We start from the raw sequence: 22,753 nt of genomic DNA, 5'->3' as shown, positions 1-22,753 counted from the left end.
ATCTTATATTCATTTTCATATCGTTTTCACCGTTGTATGTAGTCGCGCATTATAAATAGATTATTTCCGTTATGATTACATGTGACCTTCGCGTTATCCGTTATAAGTCTTAAGTCCTTTGTCTTTCCAACTCGTATTATCGATTGTTTATATTCCGAAATTTATCTGTTCTCTCTTTTGTTTTTTTTTATCTACCGAATCTTACCTATTATACTATTCTGATCTCTGTTACCTTGTTTATTCTGTATTCTAACTGTTCAATATATTTTAAGTGATTGTAAGCAAGATAAATTGAGTGTCGATTATTTCTCTCTCCTGGAAATCATCTAACGTTCTCTCTCTATATATAATTCACAAAGAACCCTGCCCCTCTGCCACATACTGAGCTCTGGGTTACCGGACATTGCCGTTACCGTATCGTTATCGTGACACGGAAATACCGTGCCTGGCGCCAATTTCACTCTCCTTTCCGGGGAATTACGAGATACCGTACGATACCGTATTTTTGAAGATACCGCCTTAACGACTTTTAATCTAATTATTGTATCGGCCAAAGCTTGCACGCTACTCCCACGGGATCGGCGTGGCAGACCATACATGGTCATGTCGCTAGGCGATCCCCTCCAAAACACTCCCCCCAAAACCGAGGGAATAAAAGCCGTCCACCGCGAATCCACGGCGGACAGTTGTTAATTATAAATCAATCAACTAGTGCGAGACCAAGGGCTAACCGCTTTACCGTGCGACGAATCACCCGACGAAGTTACTAAACACTCTAAAAGCTAAGAACGAAGCGATTCAGGAAAGGACGACGAAGAGAGGGCTCGAAGAAACCGACTAAAAATAAGAAAGATAATTTATTTATATAAAGGATTTTACAATAAAAACGTTGTAGACTAAAACGGCTGAAGGTTTTGGTTACGATAGCCGGCTACCCCACACCCCGTACCGTGTCCGGCACAACATTTCTGGTTGCAGCGATGGGATAGCCGAGATACCAAGAACCAGTAAAATTCCTTAACGCCTGCAGCAAAAAGAAAATACAAAATTAATAAACTGGAGAGAGCAACTGCAATATTAAAGCAGATAGACTCAACCAGCACGCAACATATACGGACGACATTGATAAAGAAATCACGATCAAGCAGCTAAAAGCCGAAAGGAAACACCGCTCAAGGATCAACGTCGACCACGACCTTCGCCAAAGCAACGCAACGCAGACGGACACCGCAGCGCAGACGGACAACACATCGCCGACGGACGACGCATCAACGCGGGACAATGACTCACCAGTAGCATCAACAGTCGAGCGATCCGATAAGCGATAAGTTACGACCATGCAAATCACCGTACTACTACTGTAAGTCGAACTTTATTTAAATGTCAGTACCGTCAAAGCAAGTAAAATTTAAGAGTCCGCGATTTCTGAGCGCGATTGGCAAATAGATTCGGAACTGTAACTCCAATACGAGTAGCAGAAGAGATTGCTCGCGATATTCGTAGAAGCGTGCGGAAAAATTTAGAACATTATTCGAGTTCTGATTCATCCGAGGAACACGAACCGAGTAATAACGATAATTCAGTACAAGACGGACCAAGTCGCGTTACAGTACGAAGAAATTATTCGCCGATATCAGTTGATATTAGTTAATTCGAGCTACGTGCAAATATGGATAACGAAGCCGTCGATAGAGAAATCGAGCGCATGCGAGCGCAGCAAACTGAACTAAACGTAGACGCGGCCTATGAAGACGCAGCTCAGCCGGCCGAAGGAACGAGTAACGTATTACTCGCCGAACTCGTACACAGTTTCCGCGAAATGCAAACCGAAATGCAGTACATGCGCGAACAAGTGCGAAATATACAAACTGCACAAACAAATTTAAACGAAACGCGAGTAAATGCAAACATTGTTCCACTCGACGTAACGTACGGACGCACTCAATATCCGAAATCGACGTAGTGCAGCCCGGCACTATGTAACCATTAAAAGAAGCGCGAACAATGATTCCCGAATTTGACGGAACGACGCGACATAAATTACAGGAATTCTTAAACGCCTGTACGTACGCGGTACAAAATATTAATCTCGCGGACGAAGAATCGTTTATTCAAGCAATCTTATACACTAAATTAAAAGGTAAAACCATGCAAGACTTTTCGAAACGCGAGACATCCAAACATTTGAAGAATTAAAAGCACAACTCGAAACTTGCTATCAAGCAAAACAAAGCACAACACACTTACAAATAGAATTCAATTCTTTAAAACAAAAGTCGAGCGAAACCGTCCATGCATTCGGTCAACGTGTCGACATACACTAGCCATGAAACTAAATGAGTCCATGATGGAAGGGGAAGAACGGCCTCCTTCATTTAAACAAGTAATGCAGGAAACCATTAAAAAACAAGCGCTAATAAATTTTCAAATCGGATTACGCGTTGAACTAAAAATTCTTGTGCGATTACAACGATATACTTCGCTCCAAGAAGCGATAAATTGCGCGAGCGCGGAGGAGAAGCTTATCGGCCCGTCTGTAACACGAGCATCCGGCTTTTCTAATAAAAATAAATTCGACGCTAAACACACGCGACCAACTCGAGATACCAACATACAATGTTATAAATGCGAAAAATCTGGATACTACGAACGCGATTGCCGTAGCAGTAATAAATATACATTACCAAAACTGGAAAAATCCACGCGAATAAATATTCTGAATAAATTTTGCAAATAATGTAAGATGTAAAGACAGGACACACCCGTGAGGAATGCTGGAGTTTGAACAGACATCCTAAAATAAATAGCACTAATAACCGTAATTCCAAGCCAGTTAATAAAATAAAACATAAAGAAAGCGTGCGTGAGCAAAGGACTCCGCATAGACAGAGGAAAAAGAGCACTGACTCCTCAAGCAATAGCGAAGAAGAAGAGCAGAAGGAAGCAAGAAAGAAATCACTGCGACCTGCCTTAGAGTATCGCGTAACGCATGTTAAAAATATGCATCACAGAAGGACGAATTACTGCAAATAACACTACCAATCCGCGAAGTGAAAGGCGAAAAAATCAACATGCTGTATGATTTCGGATCAACTATTTCTTTAATCAAATTAAAAAATCTAAAAGATAACGCATTGATTTACGAAGAAAAAATTGCATTTACTGGAATAAGTGGACACAAAATATATACATTAGAAAAAATGTACGCTACAATTAAGATTAATAATCATAAAATTAAATATGCTTTTTACATAATAAGAGATGATGTAGCGATCAAGCACGAAGGAATCTTAGGATTAGATTTCCTTACAAAGCAAACAGCAACTACCAGAAAAAACAAATAACAATAAAAGAAAGCACATTAAAATTACATTCATGTAGCAAAATCATTTTGAAACAATGTAGTGAAACAATAGTACGAGCCGCAGTAAATCACAATCGGATAAGGATAGTCCGAGCCGAAGAAGCAACACCAGGAATCTATATCGGAAACTGTCTGGTGGACACAAAACAGTTTTCATGTCCTGTGAGCATGATAAACACAACAGATAAAGAGATTGAAATGCCCACTCCAATAGTCACACTAAAAGACATGGAGGAAAATACAAAGGAAATAAACGAAATAGAAACAAGAAGGAAGACTAAAAATACTATTCCTCAAACAACAAATTTGACAACTACTGCGAACTCAACACTTAAATAAAGAAGAAGAACGAACACTCTTAAGAATCTGCGAAGAATACAATGATGTATTCCATCTGTAAGGAGAACTGACATGCACCGCGATGGTCGAGCATGAGATAAGCACGCGTGTCGACACCGCGCCGGTGAATGTGAAACCATACCGATTACCCGAGAAGCATAAGGCGGAAGTAAATCGGCAAGTACAAGAAATACTGCAAGACGAAATTATCAGGACGAGCACGAGTCAGTGGAACGCACCATTATTAGTAGTGCCAAAGAAAGCAGATGCATCAGGAAAACCGAAACTCGGAGTAGTCATAGACTTCCGGAAATTAAATGAATTAACTATAGGCGACTCATTCCCGTTGCGTAATATTACTGATATTCTAGACCAACTGGGAAATGCAAAATATTTCAGTACATTAGATCTAGCGTCAGGATATCACCAGATCCCAATGGCTGAAAAGGATAAAAATAAAACAGCTTTTTCAATTCTCTATAGACATTACGAATTTAATCGAAATTTGGATTAAAGAATGCACCAGCGACTTTTCAAAGGCTGATGAATTCAGTATTAATGGAAATACAAGGACTTAGATGCCTGGTCTATCTTGATGACATCGTGATATACGGATCAAGTTTAGAAGAGCACAAGAGATTAAAAGGAGTAATGCAAAGATTGCGAAAAACTCACTTAAAATTGCAGCCAGATAAATGCGAATTTTTACGCAAGGAGATAATATATCTGGGTCATATTATTTCCGAAAATGGAATATCTCCAGACCTTTCGAAGTTAACAGCAATAAAGGAATTTCCGACGCCGAAAAAGGTGAAGGATATCCAATCCTTCATAGGATTAGCCGGATATTACAGAAAATTCATCTTTTCAAAGATCGCAAAACCGCTAACAAAATTAACCAAAAAATCGAAAAAATTTATATGGACAATGGAACAGCAAGAAGCATTTAAAACATTAAAAGAAAAACTAATGATTGCACCAGTGCTAAAATATCCTGATTTTGCGGAAGAATTTATTGTGACCACCGATGCCTCCGACTATGCGATCGGAACGGTGCTATCACAAGGAGAGGTAGGCAGCGACCGACTGATTGCTTACGCCAGCAGATTATTGACAAAGGCGGAGCAAAACTATAATACAACTGAATAATAATAATACAACTGAAAAAGAATTATTAGCGATCGTATGGACCGTAAAACACTTTAGACCATACGTATATGTAACAAAATTCAAGATTGTCACTGATCATAAACCACTAATATGGTTATTTAATGTTAACGATCCCGGATCAAGATTGATCCGATGGAGATTAAAATTAGAATACGAATATGAAATAATTCATAAGGCCGTACGAGCGAACGCGAACGCCGACGCGCTAAGTCGCAACGCGATACCTAGTCAATAGAAAAGGATGAAAAAATTCTGAAGATAGAAAAAGAAGAAGAAGAAGCGGACACTGATAATACAAAAACATACACAGAAGACCATGACGCACCTATAGGAGGGCATTAGGGAATTGAACGAACAATTGAAAGAATCCGATTACAACACAATTGGAGAGGACTAACTAAAGACGTAGAACAATACATCGCGAAATGTGAATCGTGTCAAAAAAATAAATTATCAAGAAAAAATAAAGTTCCTTTAATAATTACCGACACACCTAATAAACCATTTGAAAAATGCGCACTAGATATAGTCGGACCACTAACTATTACTAATAACGGAAATAAATATTTATTAACCTTTCAAGACCAAAAAATTTTAACTAAATTTAGTAAAGCTATTCCGATCCCGAATCAAGAAGCGAATACTATCAGTAAGGAATTCATTACAAAGATAATACTTGAACACGAAATACCGGAAAAAATTTTGACAGACCAAGGAACCAATTTTATGAGCGAGATATTTAAAAATACGTGCAAACTATTAAAAACAAATACACAGAACGATGCAGCCTGTGCCGATCAGGACACAGAAAGATGCAACCTGTCCAGTTGGACACTGAAAGATGCGACCTGTTCAGTTGGACACAGGAATAAGCGACCTGTTCAATTGGACACAGGAATAAGCAACCTGTTTAGCTGGACACAGAAAGATGCAACTTGTTCAGTTGGACAAAGGAATAAGCAACCTATACAGTTGGACACAGAAAGATGCAACCTGTTCAGATGGACACAGCAATGAGAAACATGTTCAGTTGGACACAGAAAGATACAACCTGTTCAGTTGGACACAGGAACAGGCAACCTATTCAGTTGGTCACAGAAATAAGGGACCTGTTCAGTTGGACGCAGAAAGATGTGACCTGGTAAGTTTGACACAGGAATAAGCGACCTGTTCAATTCGACACCGGAATAAGCAACATATTCAGTTAGACACAGAAAGATGCGACCTGTTCAGTTGGACACAGGAATAAGCAACATGCTCAGTTGGAACCAGAAAGATGCAACCTGTTCAGTTGGACACAGGAATAAGGGACCTGTTCGTTTGGACACAGAAAGATGCAACTTGTTCAATTGGACACAGGAATAAGCAACCTATTCAGTTGGACACAGAAAGATGCAACCTATTCAGTTGGACACAGAAAGATGTGACCTGGTTAGATTGACACAGGAATAAGCGACCTGTTCAATTGGACACCGGAATAAGCAACCTGTTCAGTTTACGCTGGTCTAAACAATGCGGTTAAATATATTTGCTATTAATTATTTCTATGCACATATAGAACATCATTTTGGCATGGAAGGTAAACGATTATTGAAGAGTTGGACTAATGTCTCAAAAAATATTATTATTTGCAATTCTCAACTGTTTTCTTAATAGATGCAAACAACACAAACTTCTACCGGCACATTTGCGTTACAATAAAATTAACACGTCTCTCACTTTTTTAACAACAAAATTAGGATCTCGCATAACAAAGTTACTTCTGCTTTTCTTTTCAAATCTCTTTATCTTGAAATTGAAGATTTACACCGTAAATTGACTTCGCTACACAGATTCAGATTATCCTTACATTGCAAATTAGTTAACTTTTTCCACGAAGATTACTGTCTAATTTTTTTATCAATCAATCACGCTTTTTTAGATTTTTTCAACACAAACAAAATCGTACCATTTAAAGCAAATTTAACTGGCTACTTAAGAAATACGATGAGATAATTCTACGCGACATTAATACGATCTGTTATTATGTTTCATTTCCTCCAAGTGATAAACGATCACATTATTGTTCGAAGCTCCTTTCGGCTGTTAAACCTCCGTCTCACTCCTTCCTGCCCAAATACTCCTGTCATCCTATCCCATCACACTCAACCTTCGATTAGTATCACGTAGTTCTCAATCCCTCGAATTTCTCGTCTCTCATCTCTTCCTCCAATCCTGAAAATAATTTTTTTACACTCAAGCCTAATTGGTTTAAAAATTTATCCTCTACTATGATTCCAGATGATATTATATCTTTGCTTCAACTTGGCTAAAAGTTTAGTTTGCCCTTCAGCCTCGCAGACTAATAAAGTAACAAAAACGCTTAACAATATAGAAATTCTTCTATTAGAAAAAACTTACTTGATAAATACTTTCTCCTATTCTGATAATATTGAACATGAGATTTAAGAATAGAAATAGTAGTATTACAATAATTAATAGATTTTAAAAATAATATTACGAGGCAATGAGCCGGAATCGCGTATCATGTGGCGACAAAATAAAAGATAGCACCTATACGTTATTTTGGCAAGGACAATATAGTAGAAATAACGTATGAATTAAGTGCAAATTTATTAACATAATATCAAACGTTTCTGCCCATATCGGGTTCTCTTCAGTGAAAAAATTTATATAAATGAATAGTAGTAAACGATAAAGTCGAGCAGAATTAAAATTAAAGACATACAAATTGATATAAAAAAATTCGCAAGTGCAAAATAAGTACAACAATCTCAGTAAGTCTGCGTACGTGTGCAGACATGGCGCTCATCAAAATTATAACAGAATGTGAGTTGCGTATACAATGATGAAAAAATAATATCATAGATAAGTCGTTACAATTTTGAAAACAGAGGTGGTAATTCAAGAACAATTGTATAAAGAAAAAAGAGGTGATACAGATTCAAATTAAAAGAGGTGATACAGATTCAAATTAAAAGTAATGATTGAAAACAATTGAATATAACAGAAAGAGTAAAGAAAAATTACTGTTAAAAAATTCGTACAATAATGATATCGTGAATAAAAGCTGCAGAAGGACGATGGAAACGAAGACAAAGAAAAGTGAAATAACGCTCACCGAAACTGCTATAAAAGATAGTATGGAAGAGCAGATAGAATAAGGCATGTTCCAAATATACGGAGCATCGAATTATGTGTGTCGAAAGATCGCAAGTTCGAACGGTAATGAGACGCGTATGCCGAAATATCGAAACTGGCTGTTGGCAAGGGAGGGGATGGATGGGTAGCGTGAACGCGGGTGGAAGTGAATCGGGAGCCAAGAGAACGGGGAAAGCGTGAAGAGGGGGGCAAAGGGAGGGAGGAGAGGAACAGCGTAGAGAGAACATAAATGAAAAATTAAATTAATTATGAGAAGGGAAAAGCACTAATTCTTTTTAAAATGGGAAAGTAAGAGTTGTTTAATTTATCAATATCGTCTTTTATATTAATACTGTGAGCTTGTTTTTTGATGTGTAGCATTTCAGATATTAATCTCTTAATATAGTGCGGTTCATTATCTAAAATAGAGACATTCTGCCAGTCAAATTCATGGCCTGCTAATCTATGTTCAGACACGACTCTCAGATTAGCTGAGGGATTATCTATGTTAGATTGATGTTCTTTAATATGAGTTCTCAGTTGTCTCTTGGTTTGTCCAACATAGAAGGCATTACGATCTAGACAATTAATCTTGTAAACCACATTGGACTTATATTCATTAGATAGAGAGTCCTTATCCACTTTTATAAACTGATTTAATCTATTGAGGATAAGAAAGGCTAAGTTTTTATTGAGTTGATGTGACAGAGGTGTAAATTTGGAAGAAATATTTTTGATAAACGAAATAGGATGGGGGGGAAGAATCAGGTAGAAGGATGAGGAGGAGGAGAAGAAGGGAGGATTTCGAGTAGAAAGAATGAAATTGCGGATTCTATTGCCAATGACACTAAATATAAAATTAAGCGGGTAACTGTTTTCAATTAAAATTTTGATGACGATATGAAAATTTTTTTCATGGAAAAGTGGGTGAGAGATATGGAGCATTTTATCAGTTAAGCTTACAATAATGCCCTTCTTATGAGCAATAAGATAATAATAATAATTTTTAATAGTAATGACAGTAATTAGTAATAAATAATAATTATTTATTATTAATAATTAATAATCAATTATATTGTAATAATTTTTATATAGTTTATATATATATATATATTTCTTAAATTTATACCTCTTACAAAGTTTCCATATGTTAAATCGACATATCTCTTCTGTTATTTATCATAAAAATGTAAGAATAACATTTCCTTTTAATTAAATTTAACATTGTAAATATGTTAATTTAACATAAACTTTATTTCCAGATCAAATTTAAGTGTTACACTTTTGTGTTAATTTTTAAACATATTACTTGTGTTATTTATTTACATACTTGCCTTCTGTTAAATTAACATTAAAATTAGAGTGGATAAATTGGGACATGAAATATGTTAAATTTAACACAAAATTTTTTACTGTGTAATTAAATTTTCTTTCAAATTATTATTAAAAAAATAATTTAAAAAATTTACAAACGTTTATAAAATTAATAATAAATAAACAAGAAACAGAAATGCAGAATATAATAATTTACAATATACACGGTGGGCCATTTTAATCGATGCACCTGAATATCTCCGTTGGTAAGCCGAATACAAAAAAATTGTTCAGACAAAAGTTGTTCAGGACAAAGCCCATACAGCACATGAACATTGAATAAACATCTCAGAAACATTGCAATACAATTTTGCAATGTTGCATCAACGTTATAAAATATAGATTCAACGTTGAAAATAAATTACAGAAACGTCTAATGTCCGCTGAATTGCAATGTCTTGTAAATGTAGCAATTCAACATTCAAAAAACATTTATTTAATATTGATTTAATGTTGATTTAATATTGATTTAATATTGATAAATATTGACTTAATGGTTGCTTAGCAGTTGTAAAACATTTTTTTACAACTGTTAAAAGTTTTCTGTGTTGAGATTAGATTTTTTTAAGTCTAAAAAATTAATCCAATCTCAATTTAAGAAAACTTTTAATAGTTGTAAATAAAATGTTCTACTAAATACATCTATACATATATATTATGCGATTTCATAATAAATAACTTCATAATAAAATGTTAAATTTGTATAAAGATATTTTATTTAAAAAATATTATATATATATATATATATATATATATATATATATTACTCTCCATTATTAATTAATTATTATAATAAAAAGTTACATACATATATGAGTTGATAATTATAAAAGATTATTATGAGTTATGTGATGATGACGAGGTCGCTGTTTTCTTCAATATATCGACATTTTCTAAACACACATTACATTAATGAATTGTATAATTATACATTATGTACACATTTTATTTATATATAAAAAAAAATTATGTACATACTTTCTCTCGCGACGAGCTTTGGCTTGTACTAGCCATTTTGCGATAATTTGGGCAATCTCCGTCTCAGTCGTATCTTTATAATGAACGCGGACAGTTTCTATTGTAGTTCCATAAAATTAGTAACATATTAATACCAATATAACATGCTGACACATAATCAAGGAGAAGTTAAGTCTTAAAAATCTGTAATAGTATAACACTTACTAAGTATGATTTTATACAAAATCAAATCTTGAAAAGCCTTTTTCTTTTTTGCTCCAGCCATGCTGTACATTTCAGCCAAGGGATTAGTTATCAACTTTTTCAATAAATTAATCGTGCAAGAATGCACATCGAAACCTCCCAAGCCTTTTAATGTATATACCTATGATATAAAATAAATAATTTAAAAAATACATATTGATAAATATTAATTTAACAGTGATTTAGCAGAACATTTTTTTACAACTGTTGAAAGTTTTCTGTGTTGAGATTAGATTTATCTAGGTCTAAAAAAATAATCTAATCTCAATTCAGAAAATTGCCAACAGTTGTAAAAACGTTCTGCTAAATGCACTTATTTCATGATTTTATAAATAACATGTACACTTTATAAAATATTAAATTTGTATATATATATATAAAGATATTCTATTTAAAATATATAACTTTCTAAATATTCAAAATGTTCTTTGCATCGCGAGCAAATATAATAACAATATTTAAATATTTAAATATTTAAAAATACAAATTTAAATATTTAAAAACAATATTTAAAAATATTTAAAGGTAAGAAATAACATACTATGCTTTCAAAAAATTCTTTGTTCTTCAATTTTGTTTCTAAAATATCCAATGTCAATCATTATGCAAAGGTAATCCTATTTCTTCATCTTGAAGAATATCATCTTCACGTCTGTCAAGGCTGAAACGACATTGCTCTTCGTGAATCTCCAGTCTCTTGTCCACCATTTTTACTTGATGAATAATAATGTTCAGTTTGCGAAGTATTTCTGTTTGAAAATCTGCATAATAAATTTTAAATCCTTTATATGAATACATAGGAACGACCAATCGGCGCAATAATATATATATTTTATGTAAAAAATACCAATTTTGAGCATTGTAATGCATATTTTACATAATATTAAAATATTAAAATTTCTTGAGAAATATATTATTTGCAAAAGTATTTAAAATGATATGAATAAACAATTCTCTATTCTGTGCTTTATCCAAACATTCAAAAAGTACACAAATGGAAATAACTTAATGATTAGAATGAATAATAAAAAATAATTATTTTGCAGATTCACTCTAATCAATAATTTGTTCGCCTAAAATTTTGTAAAAAATGTTTATTTTGTTTTAACTATACTTAACTATGACTAAATATTTACCTGTTTTACATGATGATGTAGATTGTTTGCCCGTACATGAAATATCAGATTGCACGCTACTGGAAGATTCCTTCGTACTATATTTATTAAAATTATATAATGATGAATTAATATCAGTATTGCTTGTTTGATTGTGAAATATCTTTTTTTTCTTTTCTGGTAGCGTCTGTGTCTGTTTTACAATTGATAATGTGGGCAAAGGCGGAATTTTACTGGGTTTTTTTTTACAGATTTCTTGAGTTGTACGTGATTTCTCTTCAGAATCTTCCTCTTCAGTAGCTTCATTTTCAAAATCTTCCTCCTCAGAACTAGAAGTAAATCTTCTTTTCCCCCGATTACGTCTACACATTTTTTTGTCAATATCATCTTTCCCAGACTCAATATCAGAAATTTGTTCAGCCAATTTCAGTTTTCGCATGCCGTTTGTATATGTATCTGAAATAATATAGTATTTAATAAAATACATATTGTTAATATCGAACTGAGAAAGATGTTTTGTGAGAAATAGGATAGAAAAAAATTAATTTCTCTGGTGGAAAATTTCTCTGTCTTTTCAGACGTTCGGATTAGCTCACAAAGTCAAAATTTAAGTGAAACATCGACCAAAGAAATAAAAATTTGCGAATTAGAAAATTATAAAGTCTATATAACATACATTTAACGCATCGTTACAATACAGATATGTATAAAGACCAGTACAAATTCGTTTTCTTGAAACATCAATTTTGGTGACATTTTTCCACCAGTGTCATGGGGGAAGGGTAAATATAAAGATAAAAATATTGTAAAAATAACATAAACATCATTATACACAAAAACATAAAAAGGACATTTACTAAAAATTTAAACTGTAAATTGAAAGAAATATAATACCTGCTGTACCAAAAATTCGTAATATATCATATGATGACCACTTGTCATTGTCCGGATATTCTTCATTAAAAATAGCTTGATTTATTTTTTCTTGTTTTTTGTAATATGGCCAATAACATTTTTTATTATCGCTAAATATCCAAGACGTGGGAATAAGTTGGATTCCATCTTCGAACTCCACTATCGAAAATCTTCCCATGTTCCAATGTATGAATGAAAAAAGGCACTGTTTAATAAAAATCATAAATATAATTAAATATATTATTGCAAGTAATATAGTATATAAGAATTCGAGGTATTTATATGTATATTATAGATGCTAAAGGAAAATAAGAAATATAGAAATATGTATATATTTATTTACCAAATAATTTATAATTATATAATATATATCATTTATATAAGTAATTATATAATATATATAATTTATATAAGTATTTATATAAGTTATTCGATAAATAATTAAATTATTTATTTAAACAATTATCCATTTCATTTAAAAAAATTATCAATAGTAAAGATCTTCAGATTTGAATTGCGAATTTGAGTATTTTTACTTTTAATTGACGTGATTGGTTCAGCTGATAATTATTGCTTCTGCAATTGCAATTTAGTTGTTCAAAACAATTATTTGTCCAAGAACTTCGTAATGCTTGTCTATACTTAGTGGCCGTGAAATCTGCACAAACAATTAATATTATTGTTGGATAAAGTTACGAGATAAATTATAGGTGTTAATCAGCGATTATATTTAATAAAAGAATATACAGTAAAAGAATATTTACACACAGAGCTTTTTTTCATGCTCTCAGCATGCACATTGCTCATGCACTCTCTCTCAACTCTACATTATTACTTTTAATATCAATAATATATTTACCTGAGTATATATATACCTGACAGATGTTAAAAATTATGCAAGATCAAAAATATCTAACAAGTTAATATAAATAAAAGGAAAGAACCAACAAAGAAAAACAAAAAGATAGAAATATATACATGCAACATTTAAAATTAATATAAGTATTTAGATTTAATAACGTAAATGTAACATACTTAATTTCAAATACGTAAATGTAACATACTTAATTTCAAATACCTCACTGGAACAATTTTAACTTTACATTTTTTAATTATATAATAAATATCTTCACACTATGTAAAAATTATATAAATACCAATTATATTTACATTCTTGAAAATACCTTGGATGCAAACGAATAAGCAAGTACATACGTGTTAAGATTATATTTTTATTATGTCAGGCAGTATGTAATAGCGGAAAAATAATTAATTTATTCTTATAGCGCATTAGCCATAATTTCCCTGCTATTTCTGATATAGGATATACACATAATGTTTCATCTTTCGTCACGATTGTGATATGAAGCGTACTCGATAATAATGGAGACGAATACACGTTTCCTATCGGTATTAACTTGATTCCAATTATGTAAATTCTATTATCACAGCTTTCTATAATATTACAAATTACTATTGCTGTACCATCCTTTAAAATGCAGGTATTGTTTCTTTTATCTTTACAATTTATCGCATACAAATTGTTAAAACATCGTTTATATTGTATTTTTATTTCAATTTCTTCACAAAGTGGTCCATCAAAATGTACATCCTTAAGTGAAAATTTATCTTTTTGCAAAGGCCATTTAAGTGTCCTTTTATAATCTGCACGTATTATTTCTTCATGTCTTCGTGCTAACTGCTCAAGAGGCTTCTCATTTTTTTTTAAATGCCTCTTTATAGTTGACATATAATTTTTTTTCGAAGCGAAATGCACTAAACATATCTAAAGAACCAAACTTCTCAACATATGTGTCTGTACATATGTGCAAGATATTATGTATATTATAAGTAACATATTCTTTACCATAAATAATAGAAAACGATATAACAAAATGTTCTAATAAGTTCTGTGCATAATCCAAATATTCTGTAACCAAACTAGGATTAACAAGAATTGTAATAGCAACACGTAACGTAAGAAAGTGAACGTACATATTTTTTGGTAAATAATCTTTTAATACGATTGGTCCAGTATATAATAAAAATTGTCTATATTCAGTTGCTTTCCATTGTAGAGCATGTTTAAGACCTCGTGGTTTTCGAACGTGGTTTTCGAACAAAGTCATTTGGACACCTTTTTTGAGACAATTGTAATATTTTTGATATTTTTGCAATTATACGTAAGCCTAATCGTATTATTAGGACCTTTTAACCAAAGCCACAATAACTTTTTCATAATTCCTAGACAAATTAAATGCATATAATCCAGTGGTGTATTTGTTATTAATCCAAAATTGGGAATTTCATTTAAAATAGACTTTCCAATTTGGTGGTCTTTGTATTCCTCATTTGCAAATTTGTCATTAGTTCTTAGAGCATTTTGTAATGTTCCTGGAAAGCAAACTTTTGATTCGATCCATTCTCCTTGAATAGTGCATTTCCGACAAGAATTATAACCAGTATGTTGTTTAACTGATAAAACATATGCTGCAGCAGGAGCGTCACAAATTAAAGCAGAGATACAAACTTTAACTTGCACATTGTTATATAAAAAACCGTCTCGGTTTAATTCGATAGCTTCATCAACAAATGGTCGTAAAAATTCTTCAGCATGTGTTGGTTTATTTTTTCCTCAAAAACATCCAACAATGTAAACTTGTTTCGAAATGTTATCTGAGCATAAAATTGGCCAAAAAATTGAGCCTTCAATATTTTTTGATAATGGCAATCCATCAATATTAATTAAAAGACAAACAGTTTCATTATTTGTAATCTTTTCGCGATTATTTAACAATTCTTCGACTGCTCTCTTCAAGCCGAAATGATAATAATGACCTCCACTTATAGGCACAATATTTGTCCATCTAGGCGTATGTAACAAGTTTCTGCTATCTTTTGGAAAATTACAACTCGTATACTTATTTAAAATTAATAATAGTGCATTGATAGCATTATGGGGAATCCTAAATTTAACAGCCCATTTTTGGATGTCATGTTTAAATTCATCTTCATTGTCTACATTTCTTTCATATATTTTTGTAGACAAAGAAATATCCAAGTTATTTGAACTGTCTTTGCCATTGTAACTTGTATTGTCACTATTGCTATCATTATTCTTGGTAAGTACTATGTTATCGTCACATTGAATTGATTCATTCAACACTTTTTCTGAATGAATATTATCTCTCTGCATTATTTTCCTACATATAACCAGTATGTTCCTACATATGTAGGAACCAGTATGTTCCTACATATGTATGTTTCCTACATATAAATAAATATACACACAATAAATACAAATAAAACTAAAAAAATTATATTAACAGTTAGGAAAAATAATCTGGCCATTAATAATATATTAATTTACATTAACTTGATAATATATAGTAACTTTATAATATAATAAATAATAATTATTCATTAATAAAAGCAGTGTTACAAAAAATTGTAGTTTATGTTTACTACAAAATATTTCAAATATAAAATGAACCTAATCTAATGATACATGTTATGTTAATGATATATGTTATTAAAGCAAGGTTGACATAATTTGTAGGCATAATCTATAGTGTGTTTTATTTACACATAATTAAAAAAATTAAAAGTTATATAACTTTCTTACTTTAAAATGTTCGATTATACATTTTATAAACACGTAAAATTACACGTAAAATTAAATTGTGAACTTAAATATATTTCAGATTGTAAATAATATTTTATTTAATATTATTAAAAAATAAGTTAATAAATTATAATTGTAAATAAGTTAATAAATTATAAAAAAATAAAATGAATTAGTTGTTGAAGCAAAAGAACTAGAAAGTAACCTTTATAATGATACACAATTAATATACATGATGGGCTATATATTAATATTATAAACTCTTTTCTCATTATTATAAATAGTGATGATCTATTGTATTAAATAGGGATGACTTTTGTTTGCGGAGCTTTTAGAATTCATTGAAATTTTTTTATGTTATATGGGGATCACTCTGTATTTTATATTCTAGTATAAATTAATATTTATAATGTAAAATATCTTGTAAAATATTTATTTTTAGATATTACAAAACGTATATATTTTCCAAACAACTAATTAAATATTTTCTTGATATTAATGGATTTATTTCATTTTTTTGTTTATGAATATTTCGAACAGTCATGTTTAATATAGTTCAAAAATGAATATGTTACTAGATATTTGATATTAAGTGTCAAAATATATCAATAAATAAAATATTAAAAAATCTGAACTAATAAAGTATAATTTCATATATCATTTTTCTGCAGAATGTTAAAAACTTGTTTAAATAATGCTTGTTTAAATAATATATTCGAAAATATATTTTGTTTAAATATATTTTGAGAATATAGCTTAAAAGTTTGTGTCTCATTCTGTATATCATAGCATATATGTAATACATACTGTACAGTTACTTCTTTTTCAATATGTACATCATTTTGTGTATCAGGCCACCGAGAGCATCCTGGTATATTTGGTGATAATAACATGCAATTAAATTGAGTTTCTTTAGCAATTAAACGTCTCAAGTGTCGTTCCGAATATTTTTGGAACGTATTTTTCCATGGAATGGACGTTGTATATACTTCTTTTCTATTTAGAAATAAGCGAAAATTTTACAAAACAAATAAAAACTATTATAAATAATATTTAAAGAAGCACGCCCATAATCGCATTATTCCTATGAACATCTCCAACACAAGCATATGTATAAAATAATATCACATACATAAAATATATAACACATAATAAGCATAACCTTAAAATCGATTAATCATGTATATTGTTATTTCGATATTTTATTCTACAAAAGAGATCATCAAAAATCAAGAACATAAAATATGTAAACATAAAATATAAATACCTGTTTTTAATTTTATTCGCAGTGGGCAGGGTTATAACCTCAACTTTGTTACACCGGTTGCTTTTCAATAATATACTTGGAATCAGTGCTTGCACTGCAAACTGGAAATATTCACTGATTGTGAGACAACGTATCGCACTGTTGGTTTATCTGATGATTGCACTGTGTATCAATATAAACGTCTTTTTCTCACTATTACTGTTAATTTCACTGATGCGCACTAGCGAGCGAGCATGTGCTATGCAGAGATGCCAGATTCCGGCCTTTCGATAGCATGCGATAGCATGGAGGGCATAATAGAAAGAGACAAAACATGATTCTTTCTCGCTCTTTTCTCACCGAGAAGAGCGAGAGAGAATCATGTTTATCTTTTTCTATTATCCCCTCCATGTTACCGCATGCTACCAAAAGGCCGGAATCTGGCATCTCTGGTGCTATGGCTATGTGCCTGAAATTCTTTGTTATAGCGGCAAAAAGACTAATAACGTGCCTGCGCCAAATGAATTATTTTATTGGGGGCAGACTCGAAAAGCTTTTAGACCCAGTTCCACAACTTGCTTTAACCGGAGTTTATATAATTTTATTATGTATAAAATTATATATTAGATAACAGAAATATGTATTAATGTGTGTGTGTGTGTGTGTGTGTGTGTGTGTGTGTGTGTGTGTAATTAATATAAATTATTAATATAAATTTTAAATTATATATAAATATAAATAAATAAATAAATATATATATGGGGCGTTTCACGCTAAATCGGACGCCATTTCGCTTTTGCATCGCCGATTTTTTTGAAAATTTTTTTATATTGTTTATTTTTAGTATTGGTTGAAAGAGGCCTCCATGATTTTTTTCAATTTTTTTTGTCGAATGGTTTTCATGATATCGATTTTTCAAAAATTACGTTACTTTTTTTTTTAGACGTCCATAAGTTTGCGAAAAATGGGCCAAATGAGACGTTTTTTTTTTTGAAATTTTTCTTTTTAAACGCACTTTTGATAAAAAATATCGAAAAAATTTTTCAAACCGTATTTCTATAAGATTTTCAAGTTTTAAATATAAATTGTTGATTTACAAAAAACAAGTACTGAACGATTTTCTTAAAAATTTTTTGTAAAAAACTGTCATTCATTCCACAACTTTTAAGCCTAAGTAGATAATGGGATAACGATGGGATCTATTTTTTTTCGATTTTTCTATTTCCATATTTAAGTTATCCTTGTTGAAAAATATCTGAAAAAAAAATACTATACACAGGAGCTACTATTGATAATTATCTGACACATAGTGATTATTAATTAGTTCACAGATTGATTTCAGGAAAAAGATACAGGCGAAATAAAGTACTTATTATGCTTGATAAAGTTTTTTTTATTCAGTAGCATTTATTTTCTCACACGTTTAAATATTTTATAAATTCGAGATTCAACAGATAACGAAAATTCTTTCAATCTCAAAGTGTCTTCTCCGTCTGGAATTACACAATGATATTTTTGCGTCCCTGTTATTGTCTTTGCTCTCATATATCGTTTCTCTAATGATTCTTTGGCTCGAATGTAATCTTCGTTAGAGAAGAATTGAGCATAAATATTTGGCAAAGAATTTGGTTTTATTGCCGAGTCATATAATTGTTGAGGAGTTGAAATTTGTATATATTGTGGTTTATTCAAATAAAAATTATCGGTCATCGTTCATTAAATGATTAAGATATATCTATTTTATTTAATAAATAACAATGACCGTTGCCGGTGAGCCTGAAAAAAAGATTAATATTTATTTTCAACACGGATAATTAAAATATGGAAATAAAAAAATCGAAAAAAAATAGATCCCATCGTTATCCCATTATCTACTTAGGCTTGAAATTTGTGGAATGAATGACAGTTTTTTACAAAAAATTTTTAAGAAAATCGATCAATACGTGTTTTTGGTAAATCAACAATTTATATTTAAAACTTAAAAATCTTATAGAAATACGGTTTGAAAAATTTTTTCGATATTTTTTATCAAAAGTGCGTTTAAAAAGAAAAATTTCAAAAAAAAAAACGTTTGGCCCATTTTTCGCAAACTTATGGACGTCTAAAAAAAAAGTAACGTAATTTTTGAAAAATCGATATCTTGAAAACGATTCGACAAAAAAAATTGAAAAAAATCATGGAGGCCTCTTTCAACCAATATTAAAACATAAAAAATTTACAAAAAAATCGGCGATGCAAAAGCTAAATGGTGTCCGATTTGGCGTGGAACGCCCCATATATATATATATATATATATATATATATATATATATATATATATATACTATATACACATATATTCATTTATATATAAAATTATTTTGAATAATCAAATAAAATAAAAAAAAATAAATAATAAGAATAATATAATAAATATTTGAATATTGTTTCAACGTTGTAACAATATAAAGAATCAATGTAGAAAAATCAACATAGATTTAGTGTTGTGAAAATATTCATACTTCAATATTCAACATTGCAACGTTTCAGCAACGTTATTTCAACTTTCTGTGCTGTATAGGAAGGGAGTCATCTATTGGTGCAATTCGTTTTGACCTTGAAGTTTATTTTCAAGGTCATTTGAAGGTCAGTGTTTTTCTTTAATGGGAACCCCTATTTTTGACACCGGATTCGGAAAGAGCAGGAAATTTTACGTCCGAAATGATATTTATAAAATTTTTTTCGTGACCTTGAAAAGGACATTTGAAGGTGAAGGTGAAGAGTTAAAGAAAAACTTTCTTTGGGGTGCTTGATTTAAGTGAGTCCCCTTGCCTCTCACTCTTTGGGATGCTTTATTAAGTGAGCGAAGCGAGTCTCCCTGCCTTACACTATCAGTTAAAATGATAACCATAATTTCTTGTTACGGTCATCATTTAACCTGGAGCAAGTGTTAAAAGTTGTCTAATTTATCCACTTATTAATGCCTTAAAAAATAGTGTACATGGTGTTAGCAAAATTTGTTGTTCGAAAAACAAAACTTAAATATGAAAGATTCTTTCAAAGTCAAATTAAGATTAGTTTCCTGGTTTATTTGATAGGGCATATTCTTACAATAAATAGTAGTCGCTTATTTCTCGTAAATTCAAATGTATGCTTATGCTAAAATAGTGCTTAACTTTATTCATAAGAACAGAAATAATGTTTTTCCACTTTCTTGCTTAAGAATCTTGATATGACGTTTCAAACTATCTACCTTTTTTTGACTAGAATGTAATTTTTCTAATGTCTACATTTATCTAATAAAATAGACTATGAAAGTTCTGCTCGTTACACCTTTCCAGCTTTAAATTTCCATTTACTTCGTTTTTGTCATATTTTTCTGTATATCCTGATTTGTGTATTTACCATTATCTCAGTTTTGCGCAATTTTTCTGTGCTGTATGGTTTTCATTTATTTTTTCCATCTTCCTTTTCCTAATTTCCAAAAAAAATCTAAAAATTAAAAATGGCTGACTATTTTCCAAATGAGATAGTTGACATGATTATGGTTTTGGGAGAATGCAACAACAATTATCGTTTTGCAGCAAGGCATTACGCTGAACGTTTTCCAGATAGGAGACATCCTACTGACATGGCAATACACAGATTAACTGCCAGAGCTCGTCAAGGGCATCTTGTTCGCCAGCGTAGGCATGGCAGATATGATGAAAACGACGCTCGTGTTGTTACTATTCTTGCAATCATACATCTTGATCCTCATATTAGCAGTCGTCAAGTTGAAAGGGAAATTGGATATCCAAGAGAACATTTTTAAGAATTTTAAGAACCCTACATTTTCATGATTATCATATCACACTTGTTCAAGAATTGAGGCAAAATCACATTCAATCACGCATTGAATTCTGTCAATGGGCTTTAGAAATTTTAGAAAATGATCCACATTTTTTTAACTTTGTGTTATTTTCCGATGAGGCAAAATTTTGTAGTGATGGAAACCTGAATAGGCACAATTGCCATTATTGGTCAAATGAAAATCCCCACTGGCACAGAGCTGTAGACCGTCAACATCGCTGGAGCCTTATGGTGTGGTGTGGAATTGTGAATGGATATTTGGTTGGTCCTTACTTTTTTGAGCAAAATGTTGATAGGAATAGCTATTTGGAATTAATAAGGGATCGATTACCTGTGTTGTTGGAAGATGTCGATCTGGAAACAAGACGAAGAATGTGGTTTCAGCAAGATGGTGCAGCACCACATTTTGCACACATAATACGTAATTTTTTAAATGAAAATTACAATGGCAGATGGATTGGGAGAGAAGGTCCAGTTAACTGGCCACCTAACTCTCCTGATCTCACATCTCCAGATTTTTATTTATGGGGTTTTTTGAAAAATCAGGTTTTCCAACAACGGCCCACGGATGTTGCAGACATGCAAAATCGCATTCGCCAAGCATGCGCTGCAATTCCTAGGCAAACTTTGCTTAATACCGTACGTCACTTTCAGAGGCGTTTAACCTTATGCCTACAGGCAAACGGAGGTAACTTTGAACATTTGTTCCGTGGTTAAAATGATAACCGTGATAAGGAATTATGCTTATTATTTTACTGATACTGAGAGGCAACGGGACTCACTTAAATCAAGCACCCCAAAGAGTGAGAGGCAAGGGGACTCACTTAAATCAAGCACCCCAAAGGAAACAGTCCTTGCTACGTCCACGTCGTTGTTTCTGGGTAACGCTGAAAGCAAGGTTAGCAGAAAACGAATAACACTTTGGACACAAGGTTCTGCGTTGTTTCTTCCATTACAATATCAAAAATACCTAATTTTTTATTAAAAGCAATGCTTTTAAGCTAGAATTTGCTTTGAAAATTGACCGCAAGGTCAAAGTTAATGTTGTATTCAATAAGACCTATCTGTAAAAGATACCTTTAAAACGTAGATTCTATCAAAAAAGTAAAATGAACAGACAGTAAGGAAATTTTTATCATTTGACCTTGATGTGTCCTTCGAAAGGTCAGATCAACAAGAACAACTGAAATACAATCAACTGCAACGTCAAATTTTTCGCTTCTTTTTGAATCGGGTATCATAAACGAAATTGACCACTAAAAACCCCTTTCTGACCTTTAAATGACCGTGAAAAATTATCTTAAGGTCAATCTTTTCAAGGGCGTTTTCATACTTGGTTTCGGTATTTATTACAGATATGCCTTTGCTATGATTATTCCGCCAGAAAATTAAAAAAAAAGTCGTTACTTAGT

General features: G+C 31.6%; 1 protein-coding gene and 1 long non-coding RNA gene across 2 annotated transcripts; both read right to left on the bottom strand.

The window, feature by feature from the left end:
- Positions 1 to 10,227: 10,227 nt before the first annotated feature.
- On the bottom strand, positions 10,228 to 10,717 carry LOC112637438. The gene is made up of 3 exons (XR_003122550.1): positions 10,571 to 10,717; positions 10,367 to 10,463; positions 10,228 to 10,281 (listed from the first exon to the last, which is right to left on the bottom strand). It is a non-coding gene; the product is annotated as an uncharacterized LOC112637438 (long non-coding RNA).
- Positions 10,718 to 11,203: 486 nt separating this feature from the next.
- LOC112637439 lies at positions 11,204 to 12,064 on the bottom strand (the record flags this gene model as incomplete). Its single annotated transcript, XM_025407205.1, has 2 exons — positions 11,204 to 11,370; positions 11,746 to 12,064. Coding segments are annotated over 2 exons (486 nt in total), but the record flags the coding sequence as incomplete, so codon positions are not given.
- Between the last annotated feature and the right edge of the window lie 10,689 nt (positions 12,065 to 22,753).

The sequence above is a fragment of the Camponotus floridanus genome, unplaced genomic scaffold (genome assembly GCF_003227725.1).
Source record: "Camponotus floridanus strain SB8 unplaced genomic scaffold, Cflo_v7.5 scaffold167, whole genome shotgun sequence".
In the NCBI taxonomy this organism is placed as follows: Eukaryota; Metazoa; Arthropoda; class Insecta; order Hymenoptera; family Formicidae; genus Camponotus; species Camponotus floridanus.
The sequence above is the reverse complement of the archived record's forward strand: the minus strand, read 5'-3'. Positions and strand labels throughout refer to the sequence as shown.